The following is a 26,169-nucleotide window of genomic DNA, read 5'->3' on the forward strand; positions in this document are numbered from 1 at the left end:
AGCCTAGCATGTACAGACATGGCCTCGGAACACAAGAGACCGAAAGGTCGAGCATGAGTCGTATAGAAGATACGATCAACATGGAGATGTTCACCGATGATGACTAGTCCGTCTCACGTGATGATCGGACACGACCTAGTTTGACTCGGATCATGTATCACTTAGATGACTAGAGGGATGTCTATCTGAGTGGGAGTTCAATAATCAGATGAACTTCATTATCATGAACATAGTCAAAAGGTCTTTGCGAATTATGTCATACGCTTTAGTTCTATTGTTTAAAATACGTTCCTAGAGAAAATTTAGTTGAAAGCTGGTAGTAGCAATTATGCGGACTGGGTCCGTAAACTGAGGATTGTCCTCATTGCTGCACAGAAGGCTTATGTCCTTAATGCACCGCTCGGTGTGCTGAACCTCAGCGTCGTCTGTAGATGTTGCGGAACATCTGACATACACGTTTTAATAACTACGTGATAGTTCAGTGCGTAATGCTAACGGTTTAGAATTGTGGCACCAAAGACGGTTTTGAAACGTCGCAGAACATGTGAGATGTTCCGAAGACTGAAATTGGGATTTCAGACTAGTGCCCACGTCAAGAGGTATGAGACCTCTGACAAGTTTCTTAAGCCTGCAAGCTAAGGGAGAAAAGCTCAATCGTTGAGCATGTGCTCAGATTGTCTGAGTACTACAATCACTTGAATTGAGTGGGAGTTAATCTCCCAGATGAGATAGTGATAGTTCTCCATAGTCACTGCCACCAAGCTAGTAGAGCTTCGTGATGAACTATAACATATCAGGGATAGTTATGATGATCCTTGAGCTATTCGCGATGTTTGACACCGCGAAAGTAGAAATCAAGAAGGAGCATCAATTGTTGATGGTTAATAAAACCACTAGTTTTAAGAAGGGCAAGGGCAAAAGGGATACTTCATGAAACAGCAAGTCATTTGCTGCTCTAGTGAAGAATCCCAAGGTTGAACCCAAACCCGAGACTAAGTGCTTCTGTAATGAGAGGAACGGTCACTGAAGCAGTACTACCCTAGATACTTGGTAGATGAGAAGGCAGGCAAGGTCGACAGAAGTATATTGGATATACATTATATGAATGTGTACTTTACTAGTTCTCCTAGCAGCACGAGGGTATTAGATACCGGTTCGGTTGCTAAGTGTTAGTAACTCGAAATAAAAGCTGCGGAATAAACGGAGACTAGCTAAAGGTGAGATGACGATATGTGTTGGAAGTGTTTCCAAGGTTGATGTGATCAAGCATCGCATGCTCCCTCTACCATCGAGATTTGGTGTTTGCGTTGAGCATGATTGGATTATGTTTATCGCAATACGGTTATTCATTTAAGGAGAATAATGGTTACTCTGTTTATTTGAATAATACCTTCAATGGTCTTGCACCTAAAATGAATCTCGATCGTAGTGATACACATGTTCGTGCCAAAAGATATAAAATAGTAATGATAGTACCACATATTTGTGGCACTGCAATTTGAGTCATATTGGTATAGAACGCATGCAGAAGCTCCATGTAGATGGATCTTTGGACTCAGTCGTTTTTGAAAAGATTGAGACATGCGAACCATGTCTATTGGTATATATGCATGAAGAAACTCCATGCAGATGGATCATTTGGACTCACTTGATTTCGAATCACTTGAGACATGCAAATCACACCACATGGGCAAGATGACTGAAAGTCCTCGTTTTCAGTAAGATGGAACAAGAGAGCAACTTGTTGGATGTAATACATTTTGATGTGTGCAGTCCAATGAGTGCTGAGGCATGCAGTGGATATCGTTAAGTTCTTACTTCACAGATGATTTGAGTAGATGCTGAGTGTATTTACTTGATGAAACACAAGTCTGGATTATTGAAAGGTTCAAGTAATTTCAGACTGAAGTTGAAGATCGTCGTGACAAGAGGATAAAATGTCTGTGATATGATCATAGAGATGAGTATCTGAGTTACGAGTTTGGCACACAATTAAGACATTGTGGAAAGTGTTTCACAATTAATACCGCCTGGAACACCATAGTGTGATGGTGTGTCCGAACATCATAACTGCACCCTATTGGATATGGTGCATACCATGATGTTTCTTATCGAGTTACCACTATCGTTTATGGGTTAGGCATTCGAGACAACCGCATTCACTTTAAAAGGGGCACCACGCAATTCCGTTGAGACGACACCGTTTAGAGAAACCTAAGTTGTCGTTTCTTAAAAGTTTGGGGCTGCGACGCTTATGTGAAAAATGTTTCAGGCTGATAAGCTCGAACCCAAAGCGGATAAATACATCTTCATAAGAATACCCAAATCAGTTGGGTATACCTCCTATTTCAGATCTGGAAGCAAAAGTAATTGCTTCTAGAAACGAGTCCTTTCTCGAGGAAAAGTTTCTCTTGAAAGAATTGAGTGGGAGGATGGTGGAGACTTGATAAGGTTATTGAACCGTCGCTTCAACTAGTGTGTAGCAGGGCACAGGAAGTTGTTCCTGTGGCACCTACACCAATTGAAGTGGAAGCTTATGATAGTGATCATGAAACTTCGGATCAAGTCACCACCAAACCTCGTAGGACGACGAGGATGCGTGCTACTTCAGAGTGGTACATGATCCTGTCTGAGATATCATGTTGTTGGACAATACTGAACCTACGAGCTATGGAGAAGCGATGGTGGGCCCATATTCTGACAAATGGTTAGAAGCCATGAAATCCGAGATAAATGGATCTTTGAGAAGAAGACGGACGTGGACGGTAATGTTACCATCTATGAAGCTCGACTTGTGGCAAAGAGTATTTCCACAAGTTCAAGGAGTTGACTACGATGAGATTTTCTCATCCGTAGCGATGCTTAAGTTCGTCGGAATCATGTTAGCATTAGCTGCATTTATGAAATCTGGCAGATGGATGTCAAAAACAAGTTTCCTTACCAGTTTTCGTAAGGAAAGGTTGTATGTGATACAATCAGAAAGGTTTTGTCGATCCTAAGGATGCTAAAAGGTATGCTAGCTCCAGCGATCCTTCCATGGATTAGAGCAAGCATCTCGGAGTCAGAATATACGCTTTGATGGAGTGATCAAAGTTTTTGGGTTATACAAAGTTTGTTAGAAACTTGTATTTACAATAAAGTGAGTGGGAGCACTACAACATTTCTGATAAGTATATGTGAATGACATATTGTTGATCCAAAATGATGTAAAATTTCTGGAAAGCATAAAGGGTTGTTTGAAAGGAGTTTTTCAAAGGAAGACCTGGATAAAGCTGCTTACATATTGGGCATCAAGATCTATAGAGATAGATCAAGACGCCTGATGATACTTTCAAAGAACGCACACCTTGACATGATTTTGAAAGAGTTCAAAATAGATCAGCAAAGAAGGAGTTCTTGGATGTGTTACAAGATGTGAGCATTGAGTAAGACTCAAGACCTGACCACAACAGAAGAGAGAGAAAGGACGAAGGTCGTCCCCTATGCTTCAGACGTAGGCTCTACAGTATGCTATGCTGTGTACCGCACATGAAGTGTGCCTTGCCATGAGTTGGTCAAGGGGTACAATAGTGATCCGGGAATGGATCACATGACAGCGGTCGAACTTATCCTTAGTACATAGTGGACTAAGGAATTTTCTCGATTATGGAGGTGAAAAGGAGTTCGTCGTAAAGGGTTACGTCGATGCGAACTTTGACACTAATCCGGATGACTCTGAGTAGTAAACCGGATTCGTATAGTAGAGCAGTTATCTGAAATGGCTCCAAATAGCGCGTGGTAGCATCCACAAGATGACATAGATATTCGTAAAGCACACACGGATCTGAAAGGTTCAGACCCGTTGACTAATAACCTCTCTCACAAGCATAACATGATCAAACCAGAACACATTGAGTTAATCACATAGTGATGTGAACTAGATTGTTGACTCTAGTGATCTCTTTGGATGTTGGTCACATGGTGATGTGACCTATGAGTGTTAATCACATGGCGATGTGAACTAGATTATTGACTCTAGTGCAAGTGGGAGACTGTTGGAAATATGCCCTAGAGGCAATAATAAATAGGTTATTATTATATTTCCTTGTTCATGATAATCGTTTATTATCCATGCTAGAATTGTATTGATAGGAAACTCAGATACATGTGTGGATACATAGACAACACCATGTCCCTGGTAAGCCTCTAGTTGACTGGCTCGTTGATCAATAGATGGTTATGGTTTCCTGACCATGGACATTGGATGTCGTTGATAACGGGATCACATCATTAGGAGAATAATGTGATGGACAAGACCCAATCCTAAGCCTAGCACAAGATTGTGTAGTTCGTTTGCTAAGAGCTTTTCTAATGTCAAGTATCATTTCCTTAGACCATGAGATTGTGCAACTCCCGGATACCGTAGGAATGCTTTGGGTGTACCAAACGTCACAACATAACTGGGTGGCTATAAAGGTGCACTACAGGTATCTCCGAAAGTGTCTGTTGGGTTGGCACGAATCGAGACTGGGATTTGTCACTCCGTGTAAACGGAGAGGTATCTCTGGGCCCACTCGGTAGGACATCATCATAATGTGCACAATGTGACCAAGGAGTTGATCACGGGATGATGTGTTACGGAACGAGTAAAGAGACTTGCCGGTAACGAGATTGAACAAGGTATCGGGATACCGACGATCGAATCTCGGGCAAGTAACATACCGATAGACAAAGGGAATTGTATACGGGATTGATTGAATCCTCGACATCGTGGTTCATCCGATGAGATCATCGAGGAGCATGTGGGAGCCAACATGGGTATCCAGATCCCGCTGTTGGTTATTGACCGGAGAGTCGTCTCGGTCATGTCTGCGTGTCTCCCGAACCCGTAGGGTCTACACACTTAAGGTTCAGTGACGCTAGGGTTATAGAGATATTAGTATGCGGTAACCCGAAAGTTGTTCGGAGTCCCGGATGAGATCCCGGACGTCACGAGGAGTTCCGGAATGGTCCGGAGGTAAAGATTTATATATGGGAAGTCTTATTTTGGTCGCCGGAAAAGTTTCGCACTTTATCGGTATTGTACCGGGAGTGCCGAAAGGGGTCCGGGGGTCCACCAAGGGGGTCCACCAGCCCCGGGGGGCCACATGGGCTGTAGGGGGTGCGCCTTGGCCTATATGGGCCAAGGGCACCAGCCCCAAGAGGCCCATGCTCCAAGAGATAAGGAAAAAGGGAGAGTCCTAAAGGGGGAAGGCACCTCCGAGGTGCCTTGGGGGGGAAGGACTCCTCCCTGGCCGCACCCTTCCTTGGAGGAAGGGCCAAGGCTGCGCCCCCCCTCTCCCTTGGCCCTATATATAGTGGGGGGAAGGGAGGGCAGCAAAATCCAAGCCCTGGCGCCTCCCTCTCCCTCCCGTGACACCTCTTCCTTCCCGCTTGCGCTTGGCGAAGCCCTGCCGGGATCCCGCTACTTCCACCACCACGCCGTCGTGCTGCTGGATCTCCATCAACCTCTCCTCCCCCCTTGCTGGATCAATAAGGAGGAGACGTCGCTGCTCCGTACGTGTGTTGAACGCGGAGGTGCCGTCCGTTCGGCGCTAGGATCATCGGTGATTTGGATCACGACGAGTACGACTCCATCAACCCCGTTCTCTTGAACGCTTCCGCTCGCGATCTACAAGGGTATGTAGATGCACTCCTTCCCTCTCGTTGCTAGTAAACTCCATAGATTGATCTTGGTGATGCGTAGAAAATTTTGAATTTCTGCTACGTTCCCCAACATTAGCACTACTAGGAAAAGGCCTACTAGTGGCGCACCAGTTTTGCCTACTAATGGCGCACTACTGGTGCGCCACTAGTACCACGCCACTAGTATTAAATACTAATGGCGCACCACTGGTGTGCCATTAGTATCTGGACCACTGGTGCGCCTACCATTAGTATAGGCCACGGTGCGCCATTAGTATTTTTGAATTTTGAAGGCGGGAAAATAGTAGTGGCGCACCGTCTAACCCCCACCGTGCGCCATTAGTATTTTTGAATTTTGAATTTGGATCTGGATCGCGATTTTTTTGCCCATTTTTTGCTCGTTTTTTTGCACGATATTTTTTCAAATTTTGTTCTCGTTTTTGGATCTTGTACGTTCTTTTGCCGTGTTCTTTTGCCGGAGAGGAGTTCGCCGGAGAGGAGGGCCGAGGTCACCGGAGAGGAGGAGGAGGAGGTCACCGGAGAGGCGCTCGCCTACATCGCCGGAGAAGAGGAGGAGGTCGCCGGAGAGGAGTTCACCGGAGCATCGGAGAGGAGGAAGGAGAAACCATGAGGGAAGGGGAGGAGAGGAGGGAGGAGGAGCTCATCGGAGAGGAGGGAGGAGGAGCTCACCGGAGAGGAGGTAGGAGAAACCGTGAGGGGAGGGGAGGAGAGGAGGGAGGAGGAGGTCGCCGGAGAGGAGGAGGTCACCGGAGAGGAGGAGGAGGAGGTCACCGGAGAGGAGGAGGGTAGTATGGTGGAGAGAAGGGGAGATGGAGTGAAGGAGAGGAGGAGATGGAGTGGAGGAGAAGAATTAAGAGGTAAGGAGGAGAGGACCACGCCCAGCCATATATACGGCATAGTAATGGCGCACCGTAGGCAGGTGCGCCATTACTAACTCTTTTTTTTATTTTATTTATTTTGAATTTTGAAGGCGGGAAGATAGTAATGGCGCACCATGGGCAGGTGCGCCATTAGTAAGTTTGAATTTTTTTGAATTTTTTTCCTCTCCAGATCTTAAAAGCCCCGTATCTTTTTTTCTGTTAGGTTTTTGAGGATTTTGAAAATATAACCCCCCGTTAAATTCGGATGTATCTTTTCGAGTAGATGATTTTTCATATAAAAAACTTTTTCATCCGAGTTCGTATGCAAAAGTTATGCCCATTTTACAAATTCTCAAGAGATTTTGCAAAAAAGTCAAAAATTCATGTTTGTAAATTTTGCTAACAACTAGACCACATATCACATGGGAATCTTTTATTTTTTATTTTTTTGACATTTCTATCATTTTCTATTTTTTTTTGAAACTGAAAAAGCGGTCCAGGGGGTGTGCATTCGGGGGAATGTTTGGGCCAAACTACTAATGGCACACCGTGGGTGTGGTGCGCCATTAGTACTTTAAAAAATAAAATAAAAATAAAATTTTTGAAACATAATTACTAATGGCGCACCGTGGGAGTGGTGCGCCATTACTAGTTAAACTAGTAATGGCGCATTATCCCCTGGTGCGCCATTAGTAGTTTTGAAAATAAAAAAAATAAAAAATATTTTACTAATGGCGCACCGTGGATGTGGTGCGCCATTAGTATTTTCACACTAATGACGCACCAACACATGGTGCGCCATTACTAGTTAGTAATGGCGCACCACATGTACAGTGCGCCATTAGTGTCCATATTGGCTATAGCTGTTTTTATAGTATAGTTGCAAAGAAGAAGATATTTCGGATGAAGGAATAGCAACAACCTTACTTTCGTGATGGTAACACATCTTTTAACCGATTGTATTCCATGACAAATGGCTATATGTCCATGGTGGTGACACCTGACTTTATGTTGTTTTTCGTCACTGATAACAGGATGTTTCATGTGTTCTCGTATATATACTTTCCCACCCATTGTATCTCACGGAGTCACGGTGCATAATCTTTCCCACCCATTGTATCTCACGGTACATAATATGCGATGGACAAATATCACTTCACGGGAAAAAATATTTTCTCGTTGAAATCCAAATGTCACTATACAAATTTAATCTTGCGGGAACAAATTATATCGTCGTTGAAAGACCGGCTGCGGATTTCGGGATGAGATACCCAAGGGTTTATTCTTAGGCTTCCTTTGGTTTGTAGGAGTAGGAATTTTATAGGATAGGATTTTTGAAGGAAAATTTCCTTTGAAGCCCTATTTTGTAGGATAGGAACCAACTCTTCACATTTCAAAGGAAAAACCTACGCCCAAATGGAAAATTTTCAATAATATGCAACAAATGACATCTCTTTTTCTATAGGAATATATATACACATCATCTCACTTTCTATGTTTTTCCTATTCCCATGAATCTAAGGAGGCTTAGTATTATTATCATTTGTCTCGGCTGCCTCTCGTGGTTGCTAACATCGTTTAAATCGTCATCCAATACATTCCTACTTCCTAGCTTTCTATAACACGAATTCAACCTAGACAAACCACTTGTTCCACTTGGACATGGACGCCAGGATCTTGTTGCTTTTGCCGATGGAGTCATCCACACCATGCAACTGCGAGCAAGAACAGCAGGAAATTTCATTAGTACGCACCACGCGGCAGGTAAAGGAAGATGTAATCTATAGCTGAATGATGAGAATCACCCTCTCAAAGTCATAATTAGCAGGGTTAATCATGTACTAGCTGCTTTTCTTCTACTTGACAAATCCAGGCAACTTACCCGAAAGTGATGCCAGAGAAAAGCTAAACAGCAGGCCGAGAGGGCCACGGAGTTGCTATACCTAATGCGGAAAAAGCTAAAGTTCCACTAGCTTTGGGGAATTCGCCTCAGAAATCAAAAGGTCCAATATTTGTTTCATTTTGTAAACGGTGGACATGCACGATATGTTTCTTGACCGGAATAGCAAAGTGATCAAGTGGGGAAAAATCTCTTTCTTGATACTGAAAACTGCATACTACCAGTGCGAGAAATGGATCTTATTTCGATGATTTGGCAGCATTAAAGTTATTGTGCAACTCATGTTCAAAGAAGCAGGATGCGTGTGCGGTATCCAGAAGTGACTCATCTAGCACCAAACCATGGTCTAACTCCTGTACAAAAGTTTGGATAACTATATTCTTACAGCTGTCATAGCTAATACACACCTATTTTGGCAGCCAATGTACCTTTCACTATTTCAGATATGAGTACTTCATAAAGGACTGACCAGTTTCCAATAAGCATATATGGTGTAAATGCATCAACATCAAAACAGAAACTAACTGATGGCATTTCTTGTCTATGTAGTTTGCTAGCTAAGGTCGTTGCTGCTGATCAATATGTAAGGCCAGAAATGATCAATCTATAAATAATTGGACGAGAGAAGGTAAAAAGAACGAATTAGCTCCAACGATGGCTCAAAGTCCCAAATAAAAGTAAACTTGAAAGATCAAAGTACATACTGTTTTGTGAGCATGCATCAGTGTCTCTCGTTGATTATGAAGGTTCTGAAGAATCGACACGCCAATTTCTTCTGTATCAAGTGCTGTTATCTGGCTTTCTCTAATTCTGTCGGAAGACTGGTTTAACCTTTCTGATGTCATCATCAATCTTCCTCTCTGATCAGATGACGCCTGAGCCATGATATAATAATTGCATTGGTACATCAGAAAGGTAATGGTGCCATGATATCAAAATTACAAACATGACGGATAAAAGGAAAGGCAATATAACACAGAGAAATAATAAGACAGTTGTAGAGGTATCCAGTAATAAATTAACACAATAATCTAGATTTCATCTTAATATGTCCACTTACATATGAACGAACTAAATTCTGAGCTAATGAATGGATGGAAGACCATATATAGGTTTACTTGAAAATTTATGCCATGAAGCTTTCTTGCAACGAAAACAATACACATTCAAGAGCAACGGCACCAATTAATAATTAAAGTGATAAATATGATGAAATGAATGCGCCTCCGTTATTTTGCTCATACTTGAAAATTTATGCCATGAAGCTTTCTTGCAACGAAAATAATACATATTCAAGAGCAATGGTATCAATTAATAATTAAAGTGAAAAATAGGATGAAATGAATGTGCCTCTGTTATTTTGCCCATACTTTGCATGCTAACGCATAATACATCCAAGACTGTTAAACTGGGAATATGAGCTTCGAAAAAGTACAACTGCAATCGCTTATTGACAAAAGAGTCCAAATGTGGTTCTGAGTTCACGCACAGCCCGGCTCTGTATTATCATAGCTATAAACTGATTATAAGAAAGGCATGTATATAATTCTAAGTTTCTAACCATAACCAAAGCACTAGACTTGACAACAGTGAAAAATTGAAATTACAGACCTAACTGAAGTTCAAGAAATAGTAGCAGTGCTCACTTCACGGATATCCATGCAAACCATTTAAAATCAAATAAACGATATGGTACACTTCTTTAGACACCACAATGCTGCACACTGTTCTACATATCATGTTTCAAAGGTGTGCGTTGCACTGTAACCCATCCATATCACAATTCAAAGTCTTATAGGGTCACACACTGATAAATTATTTTCTGATGGAACATACATACATACCACAGAAGCAGAATCCGTTAGAAGTACACTATTGTTATCACAAGTGAGTACTTACTACTCCCTCCGTCCCACAATATAAGAGTGTTTTTGACACCTCCGTCCCATTGTGGGACGGAGGACGGAGGTGTCAAAAACACTCTTATATTGTGGGATGGAGGGAGTAGAATATTAGATAGTGCGTGAGAGGCACAATAAACATAATATTTGGCGTAAGGCGGAAACGTTAGGGATAGGGAGCTCACCCCGAGTGTATCCGGCATGCCGGAGTCGAGGAGCTCCTCCCGGGTGGCCTGTTGGGCATTAGGCGCTGAGACCTTCTTGATCTCGCTCTTGATGTTGTTGAGATCAGACTTGTATTCCCTCAGTTTAGACAGCAGCCCGGCCCTGACGGTCGGCTGCAGGCTCCGCGCCTCCAAATCCATCTTCCTGATCTGCGGGAAGCAGGGCCAGCCAAACAGAAACAGGGACGCATAATCAGACGACTGAGCTATCATAAGAGTTAAGATGCACAATCTCTACATGAACTAGGAGGAAAGTTTCCACATCACAGCTTTAAAATTAAGCAGTGAAGACCAGTATTATATACTCCCTCCGTTCGGAATTACTCGGACGAGTAATTTCGAACGGAGGGAGTAGTAAAAAATTCTGCTTACAGAAAAATTAGTTCAGTCAGTTTTTACCAGCGATTCAGACTCCTGCACGTCGGCCTGGATCTCGGGGAGCTTCTGCTTCTTCTTCTCTGGTGAAGGGAAGAAGAGAAAGAAGAGGATCAGACCAAGGCGTGGGAGCAACCGGAAAGCTGGGGTTCTGGGCGAGAGAGAGGCGTGCGTACGTACCGCCATCGAGGGCGGAGGCGGCGGCGCACTTGCGGGAGAGGGCGGCGGAGATCTCGCGGTACTGCCGCTCGTAACCCTCGAAGACCTCGCTCATGGTCTCTCCCCGGCGAACCCGCGGTCGCAGGCGGTCGAATCGGATCGATGGAGAACGGGTTGGAGCTGAGGCGGTAGATCGGCGAGGGGGACGACGGGGGTCAGTTCAGGCAGGTGGGGTGCCGTGTCGAACGGGGGGGACAGAACGCGGATAAGTGACCGACATGGCTATCTGGGCCGGCCCGGCCCAGGCCCATTCTTAAACTTGCATGGCACGGCCCGTTTACAAACACGCCGCTGCGGGCCGTGCCTTTTTTTTTTGAGAAGGAGCCACGCACTTTATTCAAACTTCAAGGTTCAAAGAAATATGAGAAATACATATGTTGGGGGAGGATTAGAGCATCTTTAGCAGACCCCGCATAAGTGGTTAAACCCGTAAAATAACCGTTTTTTGCAGTTCCAGTCGAAAAAACGAGCCCGAACAGACCCCGTAAAATCGTCCGACCCTTAAATTTTTTTTAAGGGGCCTGTAAACGCGAACGCGAAACCCTCATATATACAGTTTTGAGGGCAACTTTGCCAGGGCCCTGCATACCGGTCAACGTTGGCGGTTGAGGAATCTTTGCTCCCGCCAACGCCATGAAGCTCACCCGGCCGCCGCGCCCGTCCGCCCCGGCCACCGCGCTCGCCCGCCGGCCGTCCGCTAGCCGGCCGACCCTCCGTCCCGGCTGCCGCGCTTGCCCGCGGCTCTCGAACGGAGCTAGCTAGCTAGCAGCTTAATCGATTCGAAGAGCTAGCTAGCTAGCTCGATGGCGTCGGCAGTTTGATTCGGCCGCCGCTCGCGCCGCCTCGGCCGCCCTGGCCTCCGCCCGCGCCGCGCTTGCCTCGCGTTTTCCCTCGCCCGCCTGTCCGCCGGATTGACGCGAGGAAGAGGACGACTAAAAAAAGAGCTAGCTCTGGGTCTGTTCAGTATATTCGGAGAACATTCCTTTTTACGGGTTGATTATACGGGGTCTTAGTCTATCCTCACCCACGCCGCCCTGCATATACCCTTTTCCGCGAACTGCAAAAGACTTATGCGGGTCGGATTTTGCGGGGTCTGCTAGAGATGCTCTTACATAACCAAACATGCCGGCCAACCTCGAGCGAGGTCGCCATTCTAGCTAGTCTGTGAGCTTCCTCATCAGCAAACATGCCACACTTTCAGGCCCAGACACAACACAGTTGCTAAACGGGTCGGTCTGGCACAACCCACGTGCTATTCGACCCCCCTAAAAAAAGAGCTATTCGACCTTTTATGTTGTTTTGGGCCTATTTTTGACGTTTTGGGCTGTTTAAAGAAAATGGGTCGTACCGAGCCAACACGCGGGCCTCCCCTCGCAGCCTAGGCACGCCCTTAGACGCGCTGCGGGCTTGACACGATCCATTTAGCTGCATGTCAGGCTGTACATTTGACGTGTTAGGCCCGACCCACGCATCATGGCCCGGATGACCAGGTCTATTGGGTGGGCCCGCCAACTCTTAAGTGTTAGCAAAACCACCTCAATTCACCATCACTCGCACTCATTTTCCACCTTGATAAGACGACGTGGCTTTATGTTATTTTTCATCTTTCCTCGGTGCTAAAATGATATTTATGTATTCTTGTATTTATTTTCCCAGTCATATTTTATCTCAGGATAATGCGTTCGATAGAATTTTTTTATGTTGCGAACAATTTTATGTTGTTTCGGACATCCAAATGTCACTAGGTAAAAAGATGTCGCTCCAGGAAAGATTGGCTAAGGAATATGGGATGAGCTACCATAAGGGTTAATTTGCTGCATTCATTGTCAGTTGTTTTGAACATCCAAATGTTACTAGGTAAAAAGATGTCGCTCCAGGAAAGGTTGGCTAAGGAATATGAGATGAGCTACCATAAGGGTTAATTTGCTGCATTCACTGTCAGTTGTTACGAACATCCAAATGTCACTAGGTAGAAAGATGTCGCTCCAGGAAAGATTGGCTAAGGAATATGAGATGAGCTACCATAAGGGTTAATTTGCTGCATTCATTGTCGGTGTCAAAACCGGCCGATCTCAGATAGGGGGTCCCGAACTGTGCGTCTGAGGATCGAGGGTAACAGGAGACAAAGTGGACACGATGTTTACCCAGGTCCGGGCCCTCTTGATGGAGGTAATACCCTACTTCCTGCTTGATTGACTTTGATGAGTATAGGGGTTACAAGAGTCGATCTACCTCGAGATCATAATGGCTAAACCCTAGATGTTAAGCCTATATGATTGTGATGATCTCTACGGACTAAACCCTTCGGTTTATATAGACACCGGAGGGGCCTAGGGTTGTACAGAGTCGGTTTAAAGAAGAAGGAATCTACACATCCGGACGCCAATCTTGCCATCCACGCGAAGGAGAGTCCCATCCGGACACGGGGGAAGGCCTTCTACCTTGTATCTTCACGGCCCATCAGTCCGGCCCATGTCGCATAGCCTGGACACCCGAGGACCCCACAATCCAGGACTCCCTCAGTAGCCCCTGAACCAGTCGTTCGATGACGATGTGTTCGGTATGCAGATTGTCTTCGGCATTGCAAGGCGGGTTCCTCCTCCGAATACTTCAAAGCAGTCTTCTGAACAAGAGAACTATATCCGGCTCTGTATAACAGCTACAACCCTCAACCACAAGGGCACAATACTTAATCAAAATAAGGCATGTCCACTGACAGCTTTTTCAGCGAAACATTACGTCTGGCCTCTTTATTATTTCGAACCATTTTTTGGCCTCCCGCTTCGCGTTTCGAGACGCAGCCTCCATTGACACGTCTTGTCAAAGCAGAGATCGTGTCCCCTTATTGCGGGATTCTCATCAATACGGGTTTGGGTAATCCAACCGTGCCATTCGCACGACCCCTTGGGAACAGGCGAGTTTTAAGGCTTGAGGGGGGGGGCGCTTGATATTCATGGCCTATATAAACGGATAAGATCCCTTCTTTTCACCCCACGCCTTCTTCCTTCCTCAGCCTTCCCATCCTCAAGCTCCAGCGCCCAAGTTTCGATCTTCCCCACCGCCACCAACCTTTCCAGCAATGCCCGGATCCAGTTCTCAAGGCAAGTGGGTGGCTTCCTCCGTGACGGAGAAGGACATCAAGGAGCTCCAGGAGGCGGGGTACCTGAGTGCGGACGTTGCGCACAGGATCCCTGCCAAGAAGCAGGTCATCTCCACCCCGGAGCCAGGCGAAAGGGTGGTATTTATCCCCCACTTCCTCCGCGGACTAGGGTTTCCCCTCCATCCCTTTGTTCGCAGTCTCATGTTCTATTACAGACTAGATTTCCACGATCTAGCCCCAAATTCCTTTCTCACATCCCGGCGTTCATCGTCGTGTGCGAGGCGCTCCTCCGCATCCCCCCACACTTCAGCCTATGGCTCAAGGTCTTCAACGTGAAGCCGAAGGTGGTCGACGGGCAACACGTGGACTGCGGCGGCGCCATGGTGAGCAAGCTCCCCAACGTCACCTGGCCCAAAGGGGACTTCGTGGAGACTGTCAAGCTATGGCAACAGGAGTGGTTCTACATCACCGAACCTCGCGGCGCCAACTGGGCAGCCACTCCTGAGTTTAGGTCTGGACCCCCAATGCGGCTCGCGTAGTGGACCAACAAGGGTCTGGACTAGGGGTCAACTGACGAAGTGATGTCTACTACGCAACCTTCTCCTTGTAGACGTTGTTGGGCCTCCAAGTGTAGAGGTTTGTAGGACAGTAGCAAATTTCCCTCAACTGGATGACCTAAGGTTTATCAATCCGTGGGAGGTGTAGGATGAAGATGGTCTCTCTCAAACAACCCTGCAACCAAATAACAAAGAGTCTCTTGTGTCCCCAACACACCCAATACAATGGTAAATTGTATAGGTGCACTAGTTCGGCGAAGAGATGGTGATACAAGTGCAATATGGATGATAGATATGAGTATTTGTAATCTGAAAATATAAAAACAGCAAGGTAACAAGTGGTAAAAGTGAGCGTAAACGGTATTGCAATGCTAGGAAACAAGGCCTAAGGTTCATACTTTCACTAGTGCAAGTTCTCTCAACAATAATAACATAACTGGATCATATAACTATCCCTCAGTATGCAACAAAGAGTCACTCCAAAGTCACTAATAGCGGAGAACAAACGAAGAGATTATTGTAGGTACGAAACCACCTCAAAGTTATCCTTTCTGATCGATCTATTCAAGAGTCTGTAGTAAAATAACACGAAGCTATTCTTTCCGTTCGATCTATCATAGGGTTCGTACTAGAATAACACCTTAAGACACAAATCAACCAAAACCCTAATGTCACCTAGATACTCCAATGTCACCTCAAGTATCCGTGGGTATGATTATACGATATGCATCACACAATCTCAGATTCATCTATTCAACCAACACAAAGAACTTCAAAGAGTGCCCCAAAGTTTCTACCGGAGAGTCAAGATGAAAACGTGTGCCAACCCCTATGCATAAGTTCACAATGTTTCGGAACCCGCAAGTTGATCACCAAAACATACATCAAGTAGACCACGCGAATATCCCAATGTCACCACAGATAAGCACATGCAAGACATACATCAAGTGTTCTCAAATCCTTAAAGACTCAATCCGATAAGATAACTTCAAAGGGAAAACTCAATCCATTACAAGAGAGTAGAGGGGGAGAAACATCATAAGATCCAACTATAATAGCAAAGCTCGCGATACATCAAGATCGTACCACCTCAAGAACACGAGAGAGAGATCAAACACATAGCTACTGGTACATATCCTCAGCCCCGAGGGTGAACTACTCCCTCCTCATCATGGAGAGCGTCGGGATGATGAAGATGGCCATCGGAGAGGGATTCCCCCCCTCCGGCAGGGTGCCGGAACGGGTCTAGATTGGTTTGCGGTGGTTCTGGAGGTTTGCAGCGGCGGAACTCCCGATCTATTGTGCTCCTCGATGTTTTTAGGGTATATGGACATATATAGGCGAAAGAAGTCGGTTAGGGGAGCCACGAGGGGCCCACGAGGGTGGGGGCGCGCCCAGGGGGTAGGGCGCGCCTCCCTGTCTCGTGGCTTCCTCGAAGCTTCCCTGACGTCTACTCCAAGTCTCCTGGATTGCTTCCATTCCAAAAATAACTCTCCCGAAGGTTTCATTCCGTTTGGACTCCGTTTGATATTCCTTTTCTTCGAAACACTGAAATAGGCAAGAAAACATCAATTTGGGCTAGGCCTTCGGTTAATAGGTTAGTCCCAAAAATAATATAAAAGTGTTTAGTAAAGCCCATAAACATCCAAAACAGATAATATAATAGCATGAAAACTTCATAAATTATAGATATGTTGGAGACGTATCAGCATCCCCAAGCTTAATTCCTGCTCGTCCTCGAGTAGGTAAATGATAAAAGAAATAATTTATGAAGTGTGAATGCTAGCAGGTGCACAAGTTTGATCAATGATAATTTCAATCACCTTTTCTAGCATCATCATATGTCATAACAGTAGCTCATCTCATAAAACTTTTCATGATCAAGTAACAAACTATTCACATGTTAAAGTATAGATCATAAACTTTCTTGAAAACTAACAAACAATGCTCTTAGTCATCAAACAATTGCAATTCATCTTATTTTCAGGAAGGGTCTTTGTCAGAGCTTTGATTTAGCAAACTCCACATACTCAACTATCATTTAATCTTTCACAATTGCTAACACTCACGTGATATTTATGGGTTCAAAGCTTTAATCGAACATAGAGAAAGATAGGGGCTTATAGTTTTGCCTCCCAACCTTTTACCTCAAGGGTAATGTCAACAATAATAGTTCATGATAACTTACATCCAATTGGATATATATATCAGGATCTTTCCAACACAATGTGCTTGCCAAAGGATAAAATGTAAAAAGGAAAGGTGAAGATCACCATGACTCTTGCATAAGGTATAAGACAAGAATAAAAGATGGGCCCTTCACAGAGGGAAGCAGAGGTTGTCATGCGCTTTTATAGTTGGATGCACAAAATCTTAATGCGAAAGAACGTCACTTTATATTGCCACTTGTGATAGGGACCTTTATTATGCAGTCCGTCGCTTTTATTGCTTCCACATCACAAGATCGTATAAAGCTTATTTTCTCCACACTATAATTGATCATACATATTTAGAGAGCAATTTTTATTGCATGCACCGATGACAACTTACTTGAAGGATCTTACTCAATCCATAGGTAGGTATGGTGGACTCTCATGTCAATATGGTTTAAGGGATGTTTGGAAGCACAAGTAGTATCTCTACTTGGTGCAAAGAATTTGGCTAGCATGAGGGGGAAAGGCAAGCTCAGCATGTTGGATTATCCATGAAAATATACGTTATTTCAGATATAAGAAGACATAACCCATTACGTTGTCTTCCTTGTCCAACATCAACCTTTTAGCATGTCATATTTCAATGAGTGCTCACAATTACAAAAGATGGCCAAGATAGTATATTATATGTGAAATCTCTCTTCCTTCAATATTCTTTCATGAATTGTTCAAGTGACCAATACAATGTTTGCTAACCTTCAATAAATTTACCACCTCTACTTCTTATATGTGAAGCCATTACTCCCCATGGGATAAGCATATGAAACATATATAATTTCAGATTTATGATATTCAACTCATTCAACCATTTACTCATAGGATATAAGTGAAGCATATGAGTAAATGACAAACTACTCCAAAAAGATATAAGTGAAGATCAATGAGTAGTTAAATAATGACGTAGCTATGTGAAGACTCTCTCTCATTTAAGAATTTCAGATCTTGGTATTTTATTCATACAACAAGCAAAACAAAAGAAAATAAAAATGACGCTCCAAGCAAAACACATATCATGTGGTGAATAAAAATATAGCTCCAAGTAAAGGTACCGATGAACGAAGACGAAAGAGGGGATGCCTTCCGGGGCATCCCGAAGCTTAGGATCTTGGTTGTCCTTGAATATTACCTTGGGGTGCCTTGGGCATCCCCAAGCTTAGGCTCTTGCCACTCCTTATTCCATAGTCCATCTAACCTTTACCCAAAACTAGAAAACTTCACAACACAACACTCAACAGAAAACTCGTAAGCTCCGTTAGTATAAGAAAATAAATCACCACTTAGGTACTGTTGTGAACTCATTCTAAATTCATAGTGGTGTAATATCTACTGTATTCCAACTTCTCTATGGTTCATACCCTCCGATACTACTCATAGATACATCAAAATAAGTAAACAACACATAGAAAACAGAATCTGTAAAAAACAGAACAGTCTGTAGTAATCTGTATCAAACGTATACTTCTGGAACTCCAAAAATTCTACCAAATTAGGAAAACCTGAGCAATTTGTGTACCAATCCAGAGAAAAAAGAATAAGATCAATAGCACGCTTCTGTGAATTATGAAAACTAATTTACTGGGCGTAAAAGTTTCTGATTTTCAGCAGGATCAACACAACTATCACCGTAAGCTATCCTAAAGGTCTTACTTGGCACTTTATTGAAACAAAAGCTATAAAACATGATTACTACAGTAGCATAATCATGCGAACACACAAAAACAATAATGGTAAATATTGGGTTGTCTCCCAACAAGCGCTTTTCTTTAATGCCTTTCTAGCTAGGCATGATGATGACAATGATGCTCACATAAAAGATAAGATTTGAAACATAAAGAGAGCATCATGAAGAATATAACGAGCACATTTAAGCCTAACCCACTTCCTATGCATAAGGATTTTGTGAGCAAACAACTTATGGGAGCAATAATCAACTAGTATAGGAAGGCAAAACAAGCATAACTTCAAAACTTTAAGCACATAGAGAGGAAACTTGATATTGTTGCAATTCCTACAAGCATATGTTCCTCCCTCATAATAATTTTCAGTAGCATCATGAATGAATTAAACAATATAACCATCACATAAATCATTCTTTTCATGATCTACAAGCATAGAAAATTTACTACTCTCCACATAAGCAAAGTTCTTCTCATTCGGAATAGTGGGAGTATCATAAGAAACTCGAATACTATAAATTGTTTCCACATTAAAAGAGTAATGTTCAGAAAAAGGGTAATCATAATCATGACAAGTTTTATAAATATAATCATCACTACTTTTTATAGCATAAGTGTCATCACAATAATCATCATAAATAGGAGGCATGCTATCATCATAATAAACTTGCTCATCAAAACTTGGGAGGCTAAAAATATCATCTTCATTAAACATAGCATCACCAAGCTTGGGACAAACATTAATTGCAGCAAATAAATTATCAAACATATCATTCTCATCAAACATAGCATCCCCAAGCTTGGGCCTTTGCATATCATTAGTATCATGGGTATTCAAAGAATTCATACTAACAACATTGCAATCATGCTCATCATTCAAAGATTTAGTGCCAAACATTCTAATGCATTCTTCCTCTAGCAATTGAGCACAATTATCGGAATCCTTATTCTCATGGAAGACATTAAAAAGATGAAGCATACAAGGCACCCTCAATCCATTTTTTTGTAATTTTCTTTTATAGACCGAACTAGTGATAAAACAAGAAACAAAAAGATTCGATTGCAAGATCTAAAGATATACCTTCAAGCACTAACCTCCCCGGCAACGACGCCAGAAAAGAGCTTGATGTCTACTACGCAACCTTCTCCTTGTAGACGTTGTTGGGCCTCCAAGTGCAGAGGTTTGTAGGACAGTAGCAAATTTCCCTCAAGTGGATGACCTAAGGTTTATCAATTCGTGGGAGGTGTAGGATGAAGATGGTCTCTCTCAAACAACCCTGCGACCAAATAACAAAGAGTCTCTTGTGTCCCCAACACACCCAATACAATGGTAAATTGTATAGGTGCACTAGTTCGGCGAAGAGATGGTGATACAAGTGCAATATGGATGATAGATATGAGTATTTGTAATCTGAAAATATAAAAACAGCAAGGTAACAAGTGGTAAAAGTGAGCGTAAACGGTATTGCAATGCTAGGAAACAAGGCCTAAGGTTCATACTTTCACTAGTGCAAGTTCTCTCAACAATAATAACATAACTGGATCATATAACTATCCCTCAGTATTCAACAAAGAGTCACTCCAAAGTCACTAATAGCGGAGAACAAACGAAGAGATTATTGTAGGGTACGAAACCACCTCAAAGTTATCCTATCTGATCGATCTATTCAAGAGTCCATAGTAAAATAACACGAAGCTATTCTTTCCGTTCGATCTATCATAGGGTTCGTACTAGAATAACACCTTAAGACACAAATCAACCAAAACCCTAATGTCACCTAGATACTCCAATGTCACCTCAAGTATCCGTGGGTATGATTATATGATATGCATCACACAATCTCAGATTCATCTATTCAACCAACACAAAGAACTTCAAAGAGTGCCCCAAAGTTTCTACCGGAGAGTCAAGATGAAAACGTGTGCCAACCCCTATGCATAAGTTCACAATGTTTCGGAACCCGCAAGTTGATCACCAAAACATACATCAAGTAGACCACGTGAATATCCCAATGTCACCACAGATAAGCACATGCAAGACATACATCAAGTGTTCTCAAATCCTTAAAGACTCAATCCGATAAGATAACTTCAAAGGGAAAACTCAATCCATTACAAGAGAGTAGAGGGGGAGAAACATCATAAGATCCAACTATAATAGCAAAGCTCGCGATACATCAAGATCGTACCACCTCAAGAACACGAGAGAGAGATCAAACACATAGCTACTGGTACATATCCTCAGCCCCGAGGGTGAACTACTCCCTCCTCGTCATGGAGAGCGCCGGGATGATGAAGATGGCCACCGGAGAGGGATTCCCCCCCTCCGGCAGGGTGCCGGAACGGGTCTAGATTGGTTTGCGGTGGCTCTGGAGGTTTGCAGCCGCGGAACTCCCGATCTATTGTGCTCCTCGATGTTTTTAGGGTATATGGACATATATAGGCGAAAGAAGTCGGCCAGGGGAGCCACGAGGGGCCCACGAGGGTGGGGGCGCCCAGGGGGGTAGGGCGCGCCTCCCTGCCTCGTGGATTCCTCGAAGCTTCCCTGACGTCTACTCCAAGTCTCCTGGATTGCTTCCGTTCCAAAAATAACTCTCCCGAAGGTTTCATTCCGTTTGGACTCCGTTTGATATTCCTTTTCTTCAAAACACTGAAATAGGCAAGAAAACAACAATTTGGGATGGGCCTCCGGTTAATAGGTTAGTCCCAAAAATAATATAAAAGTGTTTAGTAAAGCTCATAAACATCCAAAACAGATAATATAATAGCATGAATACTTCATAAATTATAGATACGTTGGAGACGTATCACGAAGTGATGATGCTTCAAAAGCGCATCAAGAATATCATAGAAAAGAACACCAGCCTCACTGACGTGATCCAAGTGATGCTATTCCGCCGGATCCTTCCCTGCCAGCGCCGGCCTCTCCATATGTGGGAGTTCAATCTGGAAGGGTCGCGGACCCTGCAGCGATTCTTTGGCACGACGCACGAAGAGATCTGGAAGCAACTCTTCAAGGCCCAGAAGTAGTGGCCGGAGACGACCGTCGACATCGGCCTCGACTGCGATCATCCAGCCACCCCGGTAAGTGTTCAGTTTCCGAACATAACTCAGTTTACAAATCAAAGGGGTATGCTGAGACTTCCATCCTTTAATCAGGGCTGGACAAAGAAGGCGGAGCGTATCAAGTGTCCGGCTCCACTGCCCGAAAACCCAGCTGATCCTCTGCTAACGAGGATGCTGGTCCCGACGCCGTACCAGGCGCCGGAGAAGAAGGCCAAGACGAAGGGCAAGGAGGCCAAAAGTGGCCTCTGCCGTAAAGGTACTTCGGGCGCTATGTCTGGAGAGATCGAGGCTCCCTCCTCCCATGAGGGAGATGAAGACAAAGATGAGGAGGAAGAAGAAAGCAATTCTCCCCCTAAGGGGAGGAAGAAGAAAAGGGTGGCCTCCGTAGATCCGGAGGCGTAGGCGTCCAAAAGGGGGAAGATATCCCTCTCGGGTGGCTTAGATTCGGATGCCGAAGTCATCCCCAAGCGGTGCCCTAGGGCAAAGTCCCTGGCCGAATCATAAGTGTCTAAGGATGCTTTACATACATCCGATCTTTTACAAATTGTAGGATAACATATTACATTTTGTGTTTCAGTCCGGCCCGTGGTCCCCCCAACTATCATCATCTTCGGGGAACTCTCTGGCGCTGGAGATGGTGGAGAGCGAGACGCCTCCGCGAGCCTCTCTGCCACCCACCGCGGATGACACTGAGGTGTTATCCCAAAGGACCTCTTCGGGCCACGGAGAGGTGCGGGAGGCCGACAAGACGGCGCCAGAGAGTAATGCCTCGGTTGCCGAGAACATGGGGGGCACAATCCCCATGGAGACCGTCGACGGGGGCCCTGACCAGTCCGGCCCCCAGCCGAACACCATTACGAAGACCCATGTGGCTCCGGAATTGAGTGAGCAACCCCCTTCAAAGGAGGGGGAGCGCCTACTCCGACGGCGACCTTCACTAATCCGGAGGCGCCGAACCCACTGATGGATGCACTGCAACGTGCTTCCGTCGTGGAGGAGCACCGTACCCTGATGGGTATGGTGGTTGAGAGGGTTCAGGCCGCCAAAAGCGGGCTGAACGAAGCCTTCACTAGCCTGTTAACCGGCTTTGAGGTATGCGATGTAATATTCTTAGCCGCTTTTCATATGGAAAACATGCCTGTGTATAGATAGTAGCCCCCGAGACTCTGTTTGGCTTTTGAAGAAAGGCCGAACAGAGGATCGAGTAATATTTGCAGGAGATAATGTACTTGTCTATTTTGAGAAACAGGCTTCACTGTTAGCGGCGACCGCCCAGGCCGCCGAAGTATCCGAACTCAAGCGGGAGTTGGAGCTGGCCGATGAGGATCTCGTCCGCATCAACAAGCGGTTTGATGAGGCGCAAGGTATTTTTTGAAAAATTGTTTACACACCTGAAGTAATATGCCCATGCGGAGTCTAAGCTCCTGTGTTGCCCTGATCATTATTGCAGGTAGTGCGGCCGAGGTCGAGACCCTGAAGGGCGACCTTGCCCGAGCCAAGGAGCAGGCACGGGTGAACCAAGCGACCGCTGACAAAGCGGCCGCAGATTTAAAGATTGAGCAGGTTGCCCGCCGCCGATACGAGGAGCGGGTGACCGAAGAGGAGCAAGAGCTCAAGGACGCCGCCGACAAGTGCGAGGCCTTGGAAGAGAAGAATAAGTCCCAAGCGGCCGATCTTACCAAGGCTCTCCAGGGGGCCAAGGAGGCGCGGACCGAGTCCCGGGCGGCTCGCGAGGAGATCAAGCAGGCCAAACAGATAGCGGCCGGTAAGCCCTTTCTTTTGCAGAGTAAATTCGGCGGTCAGAAAGTATACCTTACTCACTCGACTATGGAGTTCTCCAGATGCCTTTGCGGATCTTCTGAAGAGCGCTGCCGACGCCGCACAGTATTTTCGGCCCCAAGAGGGGAACACGACGGAGAAGCTCTTCTAGTCACAGTACCTGGCGCCAGAGCGTCCAGCGCTGTTGAACGACCAGATGATGCAGCTGGCAGAGCTGCATAGGATGTCCGGTTGGGCCATGAAGGACGTCATAGTCCGGCTCTGGCCAACCGAACCCATTCCTAGCAGATACTTGATACGTCTCCAACGTATCTATAATTTTTGATTGTTCCATGCTATTATATTATTTGTTTTGGATGTTTAATGGGCTTTATCATATACTTTTATATTATTTTTGGGACTAACCTATTAACCAGAGGCCCAACCCAGATTGCTGTTTTTTTTGCCTATTTTAGTGTTTCGCAGAAAAGGAATATCAAACGGAGTCCAAACAGAATGAAACCTTCGGGAACGTGATTTTTGGAACAAACATCATCCAGAGGACTTGGAGCAGACGTCAAGGCATCAACGAGGAGGCCACAAGGCAGGGAGGCGCGCCCCCCACCCTCGTGGGCCCCTCGTAGCTCCACCGAACTACTTCTTCCTCCTATATATACCTACGTACCCCGAAAACATCCAGGAGCACCACGAAACCCTATTTCCACCGCCGCAACCTTCTGTACCCGTGAGATCCCATCTTGGGGCCTTTTCCGGCGCTCCGTCGGAGGGGGCATTGATCACGGAGGGCTTCTACATCAACACCATAGCCTCTCCGATGATGTGTGAGTAGTTTACCTCAGACTTTCGGGTCCATAGTTATTAGCTAGATGGCTTCTTCTCTCTCTTTGGATCTCAATACAAAGTTCTCCTCGATTCTCTTGGAGATATATTCGATGTAATCTTCTTTTGCGGTGTGTTTGTCGAGATCCGATGAATTGTGGGTTTATGATCAAGATTATCTATGAACAATATTTGATTCTCCTCTGAATTCTTTTATGTATGATTGGTTATCTTTGCAAGTCTGTTCGAATTATCGGTTTGGTTTGGCCTACTAGATTGATGTTTCTTGCAATGGGAGAAGTGCTTAGCTTTGGGTTCAATCTTGCGGTGATCGATCCCAGTGACAGAAAGGGAAACACCACGTATTGTATTGTTGCCATCGAGGATAAAAAGATGGGGTTTATATCATATTGCTTGAGTTTATCCCTCTACATCATGTCATCTTGCCTAATGCGTTACTCTGTTCTTATGAACTTAATACTCTAGATGCATGCTGAATAGCGGTCGATGTGTGGAGTAATAATAGTAGATGTAGGCAGGAGTCGGTCTACTTGTCGTGGACGTGATGCCTATATACATGATCATACCTAGATATTCTCATAACTATGCTCAATTCTATCAATTGCTCGATAGTAATTTGTTCACCCACCGTAATACTTATGCTATCTTGAGAGAAGCCACTAGTGAAACCTATGGCCCCCGGGTGTATTTTCCATCATATTAATCTTCCGTCAACTAGTTATTTCTGTCGCCGTTTATTTTGCTTTCTTTACTTTTAGTCTCTATCAAAAAAAATACCAAAAATATATCTTATCATCTCTATCAGATCTCACTTTTGCAAGTGGCCGTGAAGGGCTTGACAACCCCTTTATCGCGTTGGTTGCAAGGTTCTTATTTGTTTGTGTAGGTGCGTGGGACTTGCGTGTGGCCTGCTAGTGGATTGATACCTTGGTTCTCAAAAACTGAGGGAAATACTTACGCTACTTTGCTGCATCACCCTTTCCTCTTCAAGGGAAAACCAACGCTGTGCTCAAGAGGTAGCAAGAAGGATTTCTGGCGCCGTTGCCGGGGAGTCTACGCACAAGTCAAGACATACCAAGTACCCATCACAAACTCTTATCCCTCGCATTACATTATTTGCCCTTTGCCTCTCGTTTTCCTCTCCCCCACTTCACCCTTGCCGTTTTATTCGCCCTCTCTTCCGTTCGCCTCTTTTTCGCCTTCTTCTCGTGTGGTTGTGTGTTGGATTGCTTGTTTGTCACTATGGCTCAAGATAATACTAAATTGTGTGACTTCCCCAATACCAACAACAATGATTTTCTTAGCACTCCGATTGCTCCTCTTACCGATGCTGAATCTTGTGAAATTAATGCTGCTTTGTTGAATCTTTTCATGAAAGATCAATTCGCCGGCCTTCCTAGTGAAGATGTCGCTACCCATCTTAATAGCGTTGTTGATTTGTGTGATATGCAAAAGAAGAAAGATGTGGACAATGATATTGTTAAATTGAAGCTATTTCCGTTTTCGCTTAGAGATCGCGCTAAAACTTGGTTTTTGTCTTTGCCTAAAAATAGTATTGATTCTTGGAATAAGTGCAAAGATGCTTTTACCTCTAAGTATTTTCCTCCCGCTAAGATCATCTCTCTTAGAAACAATATTATGAATTTTAAGCAACTTGATCATGAACATGTTGCACAAGCTTGGGAGAGGATGAAATTGATGATACGTAATTGCCCTACACATGGTTTGAATTTGTGGATGATTATACAGAATTTTTATGCCGGATTGAATTTTG

The 26,169-nt window shown here is 44.5% G+C and overlaps 1 protein-coding gene across 1 annotated transcript; it reads right to left on the reverse strand.

Annotated features, from left to right (window-relative positions):
- Positions 1-7,952: 7,952 nt before the first annotated feature.
- Positions 7,953-11,382, reverse strand: LOC109762819 (vesicle transport v-SNARE 11). The gene is made up of 5 exons (XM_020321698.3): positions 11,126-11,382; positions 10,970-11,028; positions 10,532-10,720; positions 9,150-9,320; positions 7,953-8,260 (listed from the first exon to the last, which is right to left on the reverse strand). Exons 1-5 carry the CDS (start codon positions 11,217-11,219, stop codon positions 8,180-8,182), a joined length of 594 nt encoding a protein of 197 aa, XP_020177287.1. The 5' UTR covers positions 11,220-11,382; the 3' UTR covers positions 7,953-8,179.
- Positions 11,383-26,169: the final 14,787 nt, after the last annotated feature.

The sequence above is a fragment of the Aegilops tauschii genome, chromosome 1 (genome assembly GCF_002575655.3).
Source record: "Aegilops tauschii subsp. strangulata cultivar AL8/78 chromosome 1, Aet v6.0, whole genome shotgun sequence".
In the NCBI taxonomy this organism is placed as follows: Eukaryota; Viridiplantae; Streptophyta; class Magnoliopsida; order Poales; family Poaceae; genus Aegilops; species Aegilops tauschii.